The sequence below is a fragment of the Aythya fuligula genome, chromosome 1, assembly GCF_009819795.1.
Source record: "Aythya fuligula isolate bAytFul2 chromosome 1, bAytFul2.pri, whole genome shotgun sequence".
Taxonomy (NCBI): Eukaryota; Metazoa; Chordata; class Aves; order Anseriformes; family Anatidae; genus Aythya; species Aythya fuligula.
Genome location: NC_045559.1, coordinates 79,536,009 through 79,550,602, shown reverse-complemented (window position 1 = coordinate 79,550,602; position 14,594 = coordinate 79,536,009). Strand labels below are relative to the sequence as shown.

At 40.5% G+C, this 14,594-nt stretch overlaps 1 protein-coding gene across 1 annotated transcript in view; it reads left to right on the top strand.

Moving 5' to 3' along the window:
* Positions 1-14,259, top strand: part of GALNT8 (polypeptide N-acetylgalactosaminyltransferase 8) — a 35,459-nt gene extending 21,200 nt beyond the window's left edge. The window contains exons 6-11 of the mRNA XM_032187340.1: positions 839-953; positions 7,643-7,828; positions 9,137-9,274; positions 10,169-10,264; positions 10,844-11,011; positions 14,089-14,259. Of these exons, the coding sequence (XP_032043231.1) occupies positions 839-953; positions 7,643-7,828; positions 9,137-9,274; positions 10,169-10,264; positions 10,844-11,011; positions 14,089-14,259 (874 nt within the window). The remainder of the gene's footprint in view (positions 1-838; positions 954-7,642; positions 7,829-9,136; positions 9,275-10,168; positions 10,265-10,843; positions 11,012-14,088) is intronic.
* Positions 14,260-14,594: the final 335 nt, after the last annotated feature.

The window sequence follows — 14,594 nt, the reverse complement described above, 5'->3', positions numbered from 1 at the left end:
CAGCACGAGCCATAGGAGTGCTGTCACCATGCACCTTAACCTGGTGTTTGGTTCATCTCCCTGTACAAGTGCTGTTTGCCAAAAATGGTTCCTGAGCATTGTTTCTTTTCTTAATGACAAGGGAATCTTCCCTCCTTTATGTCATTCCTACTTCCATTCAATTGAACTCATTCTACTGTCAGGCCCTCTTGCACTCCGTGTCAGATCATTCCCTGGTCACAACTACAGAGTAATTACAATTTCCTCTTTGGTAGCTTAAAGAATGGTTTTGTGTTGGGGAGCTCGGAGAGGAGGTCCACAGTTTTTGGATGGGAGAAAATGGAAATGGGTTTGGTCACAGTGGATGGGAATATCAAAAGAGGACCAAACCCACCTTCGGTCCCTTTTTCCCTAGTCTCTAGGTTGGATTCATCTGCAGTGAAATTGTTCCTGCCACACAATTGTCTCATCTGTTTCAAAACCACAGTTGATAGCAATTTCATGATCCCCCTTAGCAATGTGTCTTACTGTGTAAGTTTTTCTAGTGTAACGTCTAACCTTACTCTTCCTCACTCCAGTTTAACTTGATTTCTTTCTTCTTGTTTTAACTGCCACTACATCTCTCCTCAAAATAGAACTAATTCTTTAAACAATACTAGATCATGTTTTTTAGACCATTGATCAAAATTATTTGTTTTCTTCCAGATTCCTCTCTGCTGATCCACATTTTGTTTTGAAGTTAACCTGTTACTCTCCTTTGGATATTTTTGGAAGTTCAAGCTTTGATTGATGGCCAGTTGAATTTATTTTGTTTTAATCACTGTTGCTTCTTTCCAACTGTGCTTGTTTTATACTACAGGAGCCCATCTATAATGGGGATTCTTGCTGCAGACAGAAAATTTCTGGGTGAGATTGGTGTACTAGATGGTGGAATGCATATATATGGAGGAGAAAATGTTGAACTTGGCCTGAGGGTAAGCCATTTTTTAACCTTTTTCTGAAAGAAGCAGTGAAAATTAGTATGCAATTTTTTGGGGAAAAAAAAAAAATTCTTATCCCTATTGTTTTTGCACCTCTTCACATCTTCCACTCAAGTTTTTCCAACATTTGCCATTATTACTATAGTACTAACAAATAGTTGCTTGAGCCAACCCCAACCAGGCAACAACAAAATCAAATTTTCCCCAATGTCAAAGTTTCCAGTACTATCAGTACTTACTTCTTTACTGTCTGATTCATCCGCTCCACCCTTCCAGAAGAGGAAGGATGCCAAGGAGTGTGAAATTCCCTTGTAATTCCTACAGTCCACATTAGCCCTTGAAATATTTGTGATGTAAAGTGACTTTCTTGATCAGAGTCAATATTTTAAATAATTCCATACCTGGAGATTATCTGTTCTAGAATTACATTAGCTACCGCATTCACAGTGTAGCAGATACTGAAGGGAAAGCTTCCACCCATCCTGACAAATGATCGACCAAGACTAATATGTATTTAAATTTACCTACTCTAGGGAGTTCTTTAAAATCTACCTGTACACTTTTGAAGGGTCAAATTCCTGGTTCTTGCACCCCTTTAAGCTGGCTGCCAATAATTGTCATGTTTATTTACCCTGCATACTTGGTTAGCCAGAGTATATATTCCCTCACATACATATTTCCATAGCACAGTGCTACACGTTGCTTGAACTCCCCAATGACTCCCTTGATGTAAAACAGTTAATATTTCTCCTGTCCTGACAATAGAAGATCATCCACATATTGTAACATTAGCATCCCTTCTGGTGGTTGAAATTGCTCCAAAGTCTGCTCTAGAAGTTTCCCAAATAAATTTGGTGACTCTGTAAACCCCTGAAGTATAACTGTCCATCTGTATTGCTGCTCCTGCTCCATTTCAGGGTCTTTCCACTTGAAGGCAAGTATATCTCTACTCTTGGGGTCCAATGGACAGGCTCAGAAGGCATCTTTGAAATCTATCACACTAAACCACTTACAGTCATGTGGGATCTTGCTCATCAGTGTGTATGGATTTGGAATCACAGGTGCCACTTTTGCATTATCTCGTTGATCTTTCTTAGATCTGTACAGTCAGCCTTCCTTACCATCAGGATAGGAGTGTTAAGGGGAGACAAGAATGGCTCCAATAACCCATCATTGATCAGCCCTTTTGTTTAATACCAATTTGTCCTTCTATTAAGATAAGGTATTGCTTCTGATTTTTTGCCTTATATCCTCCCCGCATACCTGTCTTCAGGGAGTGATATTAAGCCTTCCTCTATTTCCTTCCTTGACTCATACCACAGGGTCTCTCTTTTTTTTCATCAACCTCTGTCAATAACTTAATTGATACTGTTATTCCAGTCTAAAAACTTACTATTTGAATGCCCAATTTCATCATCAAATCTTTTCTCAACAAGTTAGTCCCTGCCTTGGGTACATACAATAATTGCCCAGTGGTCGTTTTATACCTTAATCTCATCTTGGTGTCCCCAAAAAGTGGCACTGTTATCCCAGTCCCTTCTGCCCCTGTCACCTTTTGGGTTTCATTAGTTAATTTAAGCTCTGATACTTTATGGGCCAGTGATGACCTAGCTGCCCCAGTGTACTGGGTTTATGTAGCAAGGTTTTAGTAGCGGGGGGCTGCAGGGGTGGCCTGTGTGAGAAGAATCCAAAAGCTGCCCCATGTCAGATCAGAGCCAGTTTCATCAGGCTCCAAAGGGACCTGCTTCTGGCCAGAGCTGAGCTGACAAGCGATGTTGTTTGCGCTCCTTTGAGAGCAGATTTAAGAAAGGGGGGGGGAAACAAACAAACGAATTGCTTTAGAACAGCTGCTGGGAGAGTGAGGAGTGAGAACCAGCCCTGCAGCCCCCAAGGTCAGTGCAGAAGGAGGGAGGGTGGTGCTCCAGGCACCACAGCAGCAGTTCCCCTGCAGCCTGTGGAGAGGCCCCTGGTGGAGCAGGCTGTCCCCTGCAGCCCATGGGTCCCACATGGAGCAGATCTCCACGCTGCAGCCCCCCCATGGGTGGAGGAGTCCCCGGTGGAGCAGGTGGATGTGGCCTGGAGGAGGCTGCGGCCCATGGAGAGCCCCCGCAGGAGCTGGCGCTGGGCCGGAGCTGCAGCCGTGGAGAGGAGCCCACGCAGGAGCAGGGGGCCTGGGGGAGCTGCCACCCATGGCGGACCCGTGTTGGAGCAGTTTGCTCCTGATGGATGGATTCTGCAGCATGGACCCATACCAGGAGCAGCTCACAAAAAGCTGCCACCCATGGAGAAGGCCTCACAGGACCAGCACCCGGTGAGAGGGACCCCACGGCAGAGAACAAGAGAGAGCAACCCTGAACGAGCTGCAGAGGAAGTGTTACAGACCAACCACAGCCCTGACTCCGGCCCCCCCATGCCAGCCTGGGGGAGGAGGTGGAAGAGGGTGGATGGCGAGAATGCGCCCCCAGCTTGTTTCTTTTTTTTTTTTTTTTTCTTTTTTTTTTCTTTTTTTTTTTTTTTGTTTTTTTGTTTCACACTGCTCCAGCCCATCAGCAATAGGTAATAAATTTTATTAATCTCCCTATTCTGAGTCTGTGTTGCCCATTATGATAATTGTTGAGTGATCTCCCTTATCTCAATCCTTGAGAGCTTTCCACTGTATTTTCTTCCTGTTTCCCTTTGAGAAGGGGGAGTGATGCAGTTGTAGCAGAGCTCAGCTGCCCAGCTGGGTAAAACAACACCCAGTATCTACTTTAAATACAACTTCTTCATTAGGTCCCACCATTATATTTATCAAGGCCTCTCGATGTGTACCAGCTTTCTGAGAAGCCCTGACTCCCCTACTCTGAATTTATAACAGCAAGCAATCTCTCCTCCTTCTTCCTTTCTGGACACTCCTGTTTGAGGTGACTGGCCCAGCCACACTTAAACATCTTCTCAAAGCCTGTCCCTGCTAGGATTTAGGCTGTAAAACAGGTAGCTTTCCTTGCCTGCCATTCTTTTTTCTCTCTTCCTCTCCCTTCCTTCCTGGGACCGACTTCCCTGAAACTTTTCTTCGTCTATCTCCAACCCTCTGCCTCACTACCTGGTCCACTGTGAAGACCATTAGTTTCGCTCTCTGCTTTTCTGTCTCATCTACCCTCCTGACAAACACCTTCTGGGCCTCCCACAGGAGGGTCTCCAGCGAGTGTTCCATCCTTCTACCTTCTGGAGCTTTTTCTGTATATCCAGCCAGACTTTAGGCACAAGATGAACTTTCAGGAACCCTTGGGCTGCTGGGTCCTTGGGATTCATCCCCAAGTGCTCTCTTATTCCTGCTTCCTTAATTCCCATTATTATTATATCCCTTAAGTCTCCCATATGATTTCTGTGTTGTGGGATATTATTCCAGTTGGGGTCAGCAAACAGATATTTCTTCTCTTCTGGAATTACTCCTTGTCCTGGAGGTTTGGTTCTTCTTTCCCATTCTTGCATAGCTGCCTGCCTAATCATTCCCCTCCTCGTCTCTAGTGAGTAACATACTCAAGATCAATATTCTCCCCCCTGCCCCAAATATAAATTAGACCCTAGAAACTATTGTAACTGTTCTGCTAGTCCTGTAGAGTCCTCAGTTAAAGACTTCATTTCCTTCTTAAAATTCCTAATCTCTCTGCTGGTGGTATGTGTGTGTGTGTGTGGGGGGGGGTTCACATAACCTATTTGTCCTTGTCCCACTGGGACCTCCCTAAGACAATACATAGGAGTGTTAGTAGTGTTAGTATCAGGGAAGTGGAAATTCTCGATCTCTCTTCTATGTTGTTCTAATTCTTGACAGAGACTAGAGTGCACTTTTTCTCTAGGGACAGGATTAGGATTGGGGGGGGTAAGAAGGTGAGGGTGTAAATTATCCAAGGTTTCCCATCAACCTGTCCTTCCCTCTGATTCCTCTTTCTCCTGGTCATGGCCCTTTTTCAATAAAAACTGACTTACCCGCTGCACACAGCAAGCAGCATAACAATTCCTCCTCCGAAAAAGTCTTATCATTTGTATAAATTCAAAGCCTGGCAAAACCAATTTTCATCAGACACATATTTAGGCCAAAATACTGCTGTTCTGTCAATTGATTCCTTTGTTTAGATTAATACACAGTATTTAAACATTTTATTATTTCCTCTAGTTTTGGGATTATTTTTTTCCAATTTCTTACCATTCTTCCTGGAGGACTATTGGTAGGCACTGTCCTAGGGATATCTCCCTGTCTCCTGGAACCCTTATTTCCTATTTTTCCTAGCCGTTCTCAGTGTGCTGCTGCAGAAATTTTTCCTCCTGTAGGGTACCACACACTAATGCGCCAGTTCTAGAAAATGGAAGTGTACTGCTGAGCACTTTACCGTGCACGGCGGTACTGTATACTAGATTTCCACAAGACCCTTTCTCTCTTTTAACTCTCACTTTGTTTGTCTCTGGCCATACCCTTTGTGGAGCTACAGAACTGCGGATTGGGGCTCCACACTTGCTTCGTATCGTACGTCTCAATCACACTTCACGCAAGTCTTACCCAATCCCCAAGGCAAACTTAGTATTTCTTACCTTAGTGTGTGCACAGAGTTACCTGGTCAATTTTTGAAATTGGAGTGCCTACCTTCCTTTCTTCCCCAATTCTTCACCGATCCTGCCTTTTTAACCAGTCGCAGTTCCTTTGTCAGCTCTCTGCAGAACCACCGTCATTAAGGCACAGGACTGCTGAAATCAGTGGGGCATGGCTTCCTGCTGTAGTGGTAATAAAGCTTTCCTGAAGGCAACTGGATCCTGGGCGAGCCCCCAGTTTGTGAGAAACAATCTGCAGCCAATAACAAAGGCTCAGGAGAGGATCTCAGTGAAGTAGCATTTTCATTCATGATTGCAATGGTGGGCGTTCGGCAAGCAGGAGCACACAGCGGAAGTGTATCAAAGGCCTGTATTCCCTATTACCTGACGCTTGATTCCTTCCTTGTTTCCTCATTGGCTGAGTGCTACAGGTTCATGAACTACGCACTGCTTGTTACAATGCCCTGTATGTGCAATTTTATTTGACCAACCTTAATCCTTAATTTCATCTATTTCTACTTTTTTTTTTTTTTTTTTTTTTTTTTTTTTTTTTTTTAAATGGAGGGGCCCATGATTTTGTAGCTCCTTGTTCTTGATGATTCTGCAACTGCTTGTCTTTTTTTTTTTTTTTTAAGTCATCCTCCTTATGTTGGGACAGTGGGACCTTCCACTGTCCCCTTATCTGCTTAACATAGTCCCCACTGCTATGTCTTTGCAATCACTTTTGAATATGCAAGGTTAGTGGATTTTTCCACTGCAAGAGCACAACTTTAATTCTTAAAACAACAACAGAAAGGTCCATGTCCCCTAGAAAGTAATGTATTCTTCAACTTCAGATGTCTTCAAATCAAGAATGTATGACTTCCCCCCCCTTCCCCAATATTGTTATCTGGAGTGTCTTCAGCTATTAGGGAACATGTTACAGAACTAAAAATTCCATTAGGAAGTATTTTTGAAAAGTAATGGTGGATGGAGATATTCTAGGAAACCTGAGAAGATTAAAAAACACCATAGTGCTTATCTTTCTAAAGAAATATGAAAGCTAAGGGGCTTTGAAAGACAGTAGTAACCAGGTTCAAAATGAACAAGAGAGAGGAGTAACTTGACTATCCCAGCTGAAGATCTGTGGATCTCCTTCCAAACAGTATGGTGGGTCTTAAAAATTTTCAGTCATTCATGAGAGTACTGAAGAGTTATTGAAGAAAAACCTAGTCAGAGTTAGTAAACACCAGTGAATCACAGAAATAAGTACAAAGTCCCCTGGCCTGAAAATAAGTGAGGACTGTGAGCAGTAACATGTATTTGGCTTGTTCTTACACTTTTCCAGGAGTAAGTTTGTAGTTTTTCCTGTATACAGAATAGGTTAGATGGACCTTCGGTCCAGTATGGACATTTTCTCATGTTCTTACAGTTCTTTTTATTTTTAGTTCTGAATCTTAATTAGTAAGCTTGAGTTTAGATTAGCATAGCTTCTGGCCTCTTGAGGAGCTTCCATACTTTCACTGGTTCATATATAGTAAGGCTGGGTATGTTTGCTCTGGATACTTTGGTACTTTTGAAGTGTTGGCTGTAGCCTGCTTAGGTACCTCTTTGAATGCCATGCACGTATTTTCCAGGAACCCACTGGATTTTTTTCTTCCCCTTTAATTCTTCCTAACATATAAGATTTTGCAGGATGAATTTTGTTCTCAGGATGTTCCAGGCAATGTCACTGCTCCTGAGAGTTCCTGATTCAGACCCACATCCACCACAGTATTTAGCAGTCTAGCTTCTAATGAGACTGTTTGGAGGCATATACCAGTTTTCCTTAGAGTATTGAAGTGGTTCTGAGTGCCTTGCAACAGGAAACTTGTGAGCAGTTCTGTTGATGATGATGGCAAAATAAAAGAAAGAAAGAACATTCCTTTGCTCTACTGGACTTGTGATAGGGCTACACACAGTAGAAATGAGAGGTATTAAAAAATTCTCATTCACTCAAGAAATATAACTTGGAATGTTGAGGTCATGGCAGTTCATCTGGTGAAAGAATAGGGAGATCAAAAATTGGAACATTTTAACAAAAATGCATACAGCTTGAAGAAATAGGCAACTTTACCTGACATTCTCTCTTCTTGATCCAGGCTTGGCAGTGTGGAGGTAAAATAGAAGTACTGCCCTGTTCGAGAATTGCTCATTTGGAAAGAGCTCACAAGCCTTACTTGCCAGACTTGAGTATTGCATTGAAACGCAATGCCTTGCGAGTAGCGGAAGTATGGATGGATGAATACAAGTACATGGTCTACTTTGCATGGAATCTTCCAATTGAGGTGGCAATGTTTTCCTATGTTTCAAACTGATAACGAGGGTTTAAAAGTGGTCAAATAAGAGCATATGGCCACAGGAGAAGAGACAAGCTATCATGGTTATAAGAGTGGTTAATAAAAAAAAAAAAAAGTTATTAAAATTGATATGGTGCTAATTATTGGTATGGATGACATTTAAGAGCCATGATCATAGACTTGTTCCTCTTTTGCTAAGAAAGCAGTGAGAATTACATCAGGCACCACTCATAAAGTGGTTCATTCATGTTAATCATAGTATATTGACTTCTCATTTGGCTTGATGTTCTTAACACTCATTGAGATCTATGAAGTAAGTCTTATAAAAGTAGGTCCCTGTTTGATTCTTTGTTTGAACTTTCTGGTTCCCTCTCACTTTGTGAAGTCATTTACTGTTCAATTTTTTTTTCCTTCTGTTCATGAAAAACATTTTTACGCTGCTATTTTTCCTTTAATAATAATCTGTCCTTTAATTATGTTTCTTTTATTTATTCATTTTATATATATATACGTATATATTTAATTACCTTCAGTACTTCTGAATATGATTTTAACCTGTACAAACTGTTGAAGATATGGAATTGTCAAGTCATTTGAGTCTGTACATCTTTGGTTAATAACAAGAACTGTATGAATTTTCCCAGTCTGCCCTTAGTGGGTTTATGAATCTTTAACAAAGGAAGAATAGCTTCCCATCTACTTGTATTTTCCTTATATTAAAGAAACAAATCAAAATATATAGTCATATACTATAAATTAAAGCTTCAGAATAATTCATTTCCCTTTCCCATTAATTAACCTTTACAATAAAAATATGGATTTTTTCATCTGAATATGGTAGTCATCAAAAACTAAGCTTTTAGTTGTAACATACATAACAGTTTTCACAGTGAATGAAACCTGTGCGAAAATTGTTCTTTTTTATTAATCACTTTTCTCTGGGATGTTGAAATTCTTAAGCTAACTGATTCAGGCCTCAGACTGCATTTTAGAAAACTGCTGAAAGACTGGATATAAATTCTTGTGTAGGACTTATCTCTGTCAAACTTCACTACTTTGATATTCTTTATATGTATGAAATCATAACATGTTTGTTTTTCATCAGTGTATTGGTACTTCTAGTCAAAATAAGTTCTGAATTTCTGAAGCTTAAAAACGTGCATGGATTTTTTTTTAAATGTCCTTTTGAATATAATTTATGTGTCATTAGTAGAAAATATGGAGAAATAAATCTGTGTTTTTCCTGGTTTCTCAGATGACTTTTATATTCTGAAATTAAGTATGGTGTTCTTGCAGAATTCTGGAATAGACTATGGAGATGTTTCTTCCAGAAAAGAGCTAAGGAAAAAACTGAACTGTAAAGGCTTTGACTGGTACATAAAAAATGTTTACCCTAATTTAAGATTTCTTCCCAACATTGTTGGCTATGGAACAGTAAGTACTGAATCTATTTCAAGTATGGAACAACACATTAACTCTAGTGTTAGGAAGAAGTGTTGCAAACATTGTTTTTCTGATTGTAATATGTTTCCCTAGAAACTTTAAAAAGTCTTTTAACATGTCTTTCTAGACACTAAAGCTTTCAAACATCTTTTTTCATATTAGTTGTCAAACTAGAATTTCTAAACTGTGGTTTTTGTATATGTACTGATGGGAACACAAAAGTAATTTTGGAAAGTGCTTAATATGCATTGTTCTACTATATGCAAAATTTACCAACTGATCAACAAAAATAGATCAACAACTTCTTGTAAGTACCTGCATTTTTCCATGAAGTAGAACAGTAAGGATTGGATTGTATGGATTTTTTTCTGCAGCAGTTAGCAGGATAATTTGAAAAACATGAAAGTATGAATTGAAAATATTTTAGCAATAGTTCTAGAGAACAGCAATATATATAATTGCAGTAGTTCTCCCTCTTTACAAAAGGGAGAACTAAGCATCCTGGCTGCAGTGGCTTCTTAATATAGCTAGACAGTTTCTAGACCCAGGCTGGAGCTGGGCAGTGGTACGCACCTGTTTGGAGCTGCCTGATGATTTCTGAGATGGAGCAACATTACACAATGTTAATAAGCCTTTGAAGTACCTTAGATTTTGCTTTTGATTTTTACTTTTATTAATAATTTCTACAATAGTAATTCAAAGGTTTTTTTTTTTTTTTTTTTTTCTTTTTTTTTTTCCTAAAACCATATTACATTTCCCACTTCAGGATTCAATACTGAGCTCTGAATAAAGTAACATTACTCTTAGGATAGTTTTTAAAATTAGTGATGAGGTCAAAAATAGAATTGCTGTTCCTCATGGTAAATTTTGTATTTTATTCTGTAGATGAAAAACACATTGAAAGAAGACATCTGTATTGATCAAGGTCCAGTCCCTGGAAACACACCAATTATGTATCCCTGTCATGCATACTCACCACAGGTAATGCAAACAAGTGAACAGATATTCACATGTGAGGTATTGCTAACTGTTCCTTTTCAGCTCTCAAAGGGGCATGAAAAAGGTACTTCAGGACTATTCTCTCTATGCTTTTGAAAGGAAAATATTAAACTTTATTTCATTAAATTCTGATCCCCAGTCCAACTGGTAGCAGAGCAGGCTCATGCAGATATCTGAGTGCATTAAAGGTTTTTGATTTAGCCTTACTGAAAAATGTGAGACCTTATGTTGATACTGATCCTGTTAATTGACAGAAGATCAGTGCATTAAAAGGGAGAGAGATGGAGCTCTTCCACACACCTCACTGCATAGTCTCTCCATGGGTAGGAAGCTGAGGGTTACCATTCAGGAGTAAGCATCTGGCTTTTTTTCATTATCACAGGAGAAAGATATCGTATGGTGTCACATTTGTCCTAGTTTAATTACTGAGAGATCAGTGAGTACTGGTACTGTACAGCTGATGTCGCTCAATATCAGTTTGGGAACTGTATTCTATCAATGTGCTGATGAGATTTCCTTAGTACTTTAATTCACTGTCAGTGGTGTCACCTTGCCTTTCAGCACCTGTTTTATCACAGCACAGGAGAAATGTACATAGGAGGTTTACGTGCCCGACTAAATGCAGTTGATCGATGTGTAACAGACCCTGGGAGAGGGGACCTGCCAATTTTAGAGCAATGTGACATAGCTGTGAGTAAAGGTCTGAACTTGCACTGGGATTTTAAGCAGGTAGGTTGCATTTCTATGCCCCCACATTTTGATAAGCTTTCCCATTATGAGGAACCCTTAAACACATTCATTGCAAAGCAGCTTGCCTCTGAATAGCGTTGCCTCAATTTCAAGACTTGCAGGTGTCACTACAAGAGCTAAGGTGAAGTTGATTGAGTCCTCAGGGGTGTGTGAATGGTTACACAACAGATGCTGACTGAGTTACCAGAATTTAACCAGTCCTCACTTGTTATCTGAACCATAGTCACTTACATTTGTCCATCTGTCTCGTCTGCCTGGGTGGAATCAGATGGCTTAAGCCTGTTACACAAAGGTTAAAGAATAAAGGTTTTTAATTTTTAACTGAGAAGACTAAAAACATTCACTTGCTCACAGCTCAGCTGAAAGGTAGGAAATATGCAAGCCCGGGAGTCTCTACTGTTTTTGGTCTGACTGTGCATCATGAACCCTCTCCACTATCCACCATCTGTCTTCCCAGTCTTCTCATGGGACGTGTTGGTCTTAAGGGAGAAGACACCACATCCTGCACCCTCTCCAGTACTTTCATCTGTAACAGTGTCTGAGCATGGAAGTCCTAGCCAGAGATCAGGCTAGGTTCATCCTTTCAGTGCTCTGGTTACAGCTGGCCATTAGAGTCTTCATGCTATAAAAAGTTCAGTTGTCTCCATTTGTGCAGTATTTATGCTAGCTGATGCTGACACGCTTAAGAGCCTCAGTGATATTTTCATCTTCTGTATTCAGTACCTCTTCCTTCTGCTTAGTCAACTAGTCTAGGAGAGATACAGCCATGGTATGTCATGGTGCTGGGGGAGGATAAACTGGCAGCAACAGCAATGATGGAGGGAGAGGTGGGAAAGGAAGCCATGCATCTTCACCCTTGTCAGGCAGTTCAAACCTTATTAGCTTATGTAATTAGTAGTTAATTAATTTTACATATAATGTATGGGCAATGTCTACTATATATCCCTCTCAGTGAAAAATTAAACAGGAGACAAATCCAGTAAGAGTGGTAGAGAATAAAGTTGAACTGGTGAAAGACAAAGTAAGTTCCAGTGAAGTATAACAAATAATAAAGTTCCAGTGAAGTATAACAAATAATATAGATCTACATGTTCTCCAGAAATTCGAATATGGAATTTCTTTTATCTTTAGTCTGGGCTGTAACCATAAAACTTAGAAAAAAGTGCAGGTGTGTTTCTGGAAGATTAAGATCCACCTTAAAAGTAAACTTTCAGTTCCTCGTATGTGTCGAGCATTATCATAGTGAAACAACTGGCAAACAGTAGCCAGTTAAGATCCTGTTGGTCTGGAGCCCAGCTACTTGTCAACATCCTTGTTTCCAGTGTAATGAGATGACTTAATCACATCCCACTCCATTCACAACAGTTAAAACTGAAATACTAACTTAGAGATAAGGGATGACTATTCTTTTATCTGTTATTAGTTTTATTGAGAAATAGGATGCAGTGTTACGAGTTATTTAGAAACAGGATACAGTGTTAAGAATTGGCAGTCTGTTGAAGTTCCTGCTGACCGGAAGAGGGAACTTCATAACCCCCATTTTTAAAAAGACTTTTTATCTTAAAAAAAAAAAAATTAAAAAAAATCTCTTTTTAAAAGGGAAGATCCAGAGAACTACAGGCCAGTCAGTCCCACCTCTGTGCCTGGCAAGATCATGGAGCAGATCCTCCTGGAAACTATACTAAGGCACATGGAAAATAAGGAGGTGATTGGTAATAGCAAACATGGCCTCATTAAGGGAAGATTGTGCTTGACAAAACTTGTGGCCTTTTGCAATGGGGTTACAGCATTGGTGGATAGGGGAAGAGCAACAGATATAATTTGTGTGGATTTGTGCAAAGCATTTGACACTGCCCTGCATGATATCCTTGTCTTTATACTGGAAAGATATGGATTTGGTGGATGGACCACTCATTGGGTAAGGAATTCATAGGATGGTCACACTCAGAGTTGTGGTCAATGGCTCAATGTCCAGGTGGAGATCAGTCATGACTGGTGTCCCTGAGGGGCAGGTATTGGGACTGACACTGTTTAACACCTTTATCAGTGACATGGACAGTGGGATTGAATGCACCCTCAGCAAGTTTGCTGATGACACCAAGCTGAGTGGCACAGCTGACATGCTAGAAGGAAGGGATGGCATGCCAAAGGACTTGGACAGGCTTGAGAAGTGGGCTTGTATCTACATCATGAGGTTCAAAAAGGCCAACCATAAGGTATTGCATCTGGGTCAGGGCAATCCCAAGCACAAATACAGGCTGGGAGGAGAATGAATTGAAAGCAGCCCTGAGGAAAAGGACCTGGGGGTGTTAGTTAATGACAAGCTCAACATGAGCTGTCAATATGCCCTTGTAGCCTAGAAAGCCAACCTTATCCTGGGCTGCATCAAAAGAAGTGTGGCCAGCAGGCTGAGGGAGGTGATTCTCCCCCTCTGCTGTGCTCTTGTGAGGTAGATTTAGGTTACATATTAGGAAGGTAGATTTAGATTACATATTAGGAAGGAATTCTTTCCTATGAGGGTGGTGAAGCACTGAAACAGGCTGCCTGGAGGAGCTGTGGATGCCCCATCCCTGGAAGTGTTCAAGGCCAGGCTGGATGGGGCTTTTAGGAACCTGGTCTAGTGGGAGGTGTTCCTGCCCATGGCCAGGGGGTTGGAACTGGATGGTCTTTAAGGCCCCTTCCAATCCAAACTGTTCTGTGATTCTATGATTCTATGATTCTATGATTCTATGATTATGATTCTATTATTTTATAATGTAATGAAATGTTTATTTGAAGTGTAAAAGGAAAAACAAAAACAAAAACAAACAAGAATGAAAAACTCTGAAAAGCAGACACAAAATAAATCTCTAAATATATTTAATAGGCATTGAAGGGTACCAAAAACTGTCATGTGTCATTAGCATGAGGCAAGTGTAAAATTTTTCTTTTATATCTGTCACCTAGCAGTGTTTGTCAGACTCATTTGTAGAGGCCAAGACAATTACTTTCTGACTAAGCACTAAATTTAAATGCCCACATCTTCTCTCATATTTTCTTTTTTTTTCCTTTTGTAGGGATCAGCTGTAATCAACAGAAACACTAAAAGATGCCTTGAAATCACAGCAGACAATACAGGTACATACAGACTTGTAATGCAGACCTGCACGGGACAAAGGTGGAATATTCAACACACAGTAAAGGACTGGGGAAAGACCAAAGATGTGGAACACAGGATACAGCAGTGACAGTGTTCAACTGAGGATCTTTTTCTTTGGAAATTGCTATGTTCATAACACAGCACTGAAAGGAGTGAACTGAAGAGTTTGATAGAAAGGGTTTTTACAATGTGTTACTTACTATAATAGCTGTCGTCTACTGATGCAAAGGTACATATTCATCTCTCTGTGTTCTTGGCATCCCTTGCCAAGTGTCCTTGCCAATCCCACTCCTACCCATGAGTTTCTTTGGCTAGGACTGGAATTGTCTTTGCTCTGTTTCGTCATCACTGGAGAGAAGCAGTTACTCCTAAAAGTGTTTCAGCCCACCTGAGTTATTTATGATGTCATTTTGAAGTGCTTAC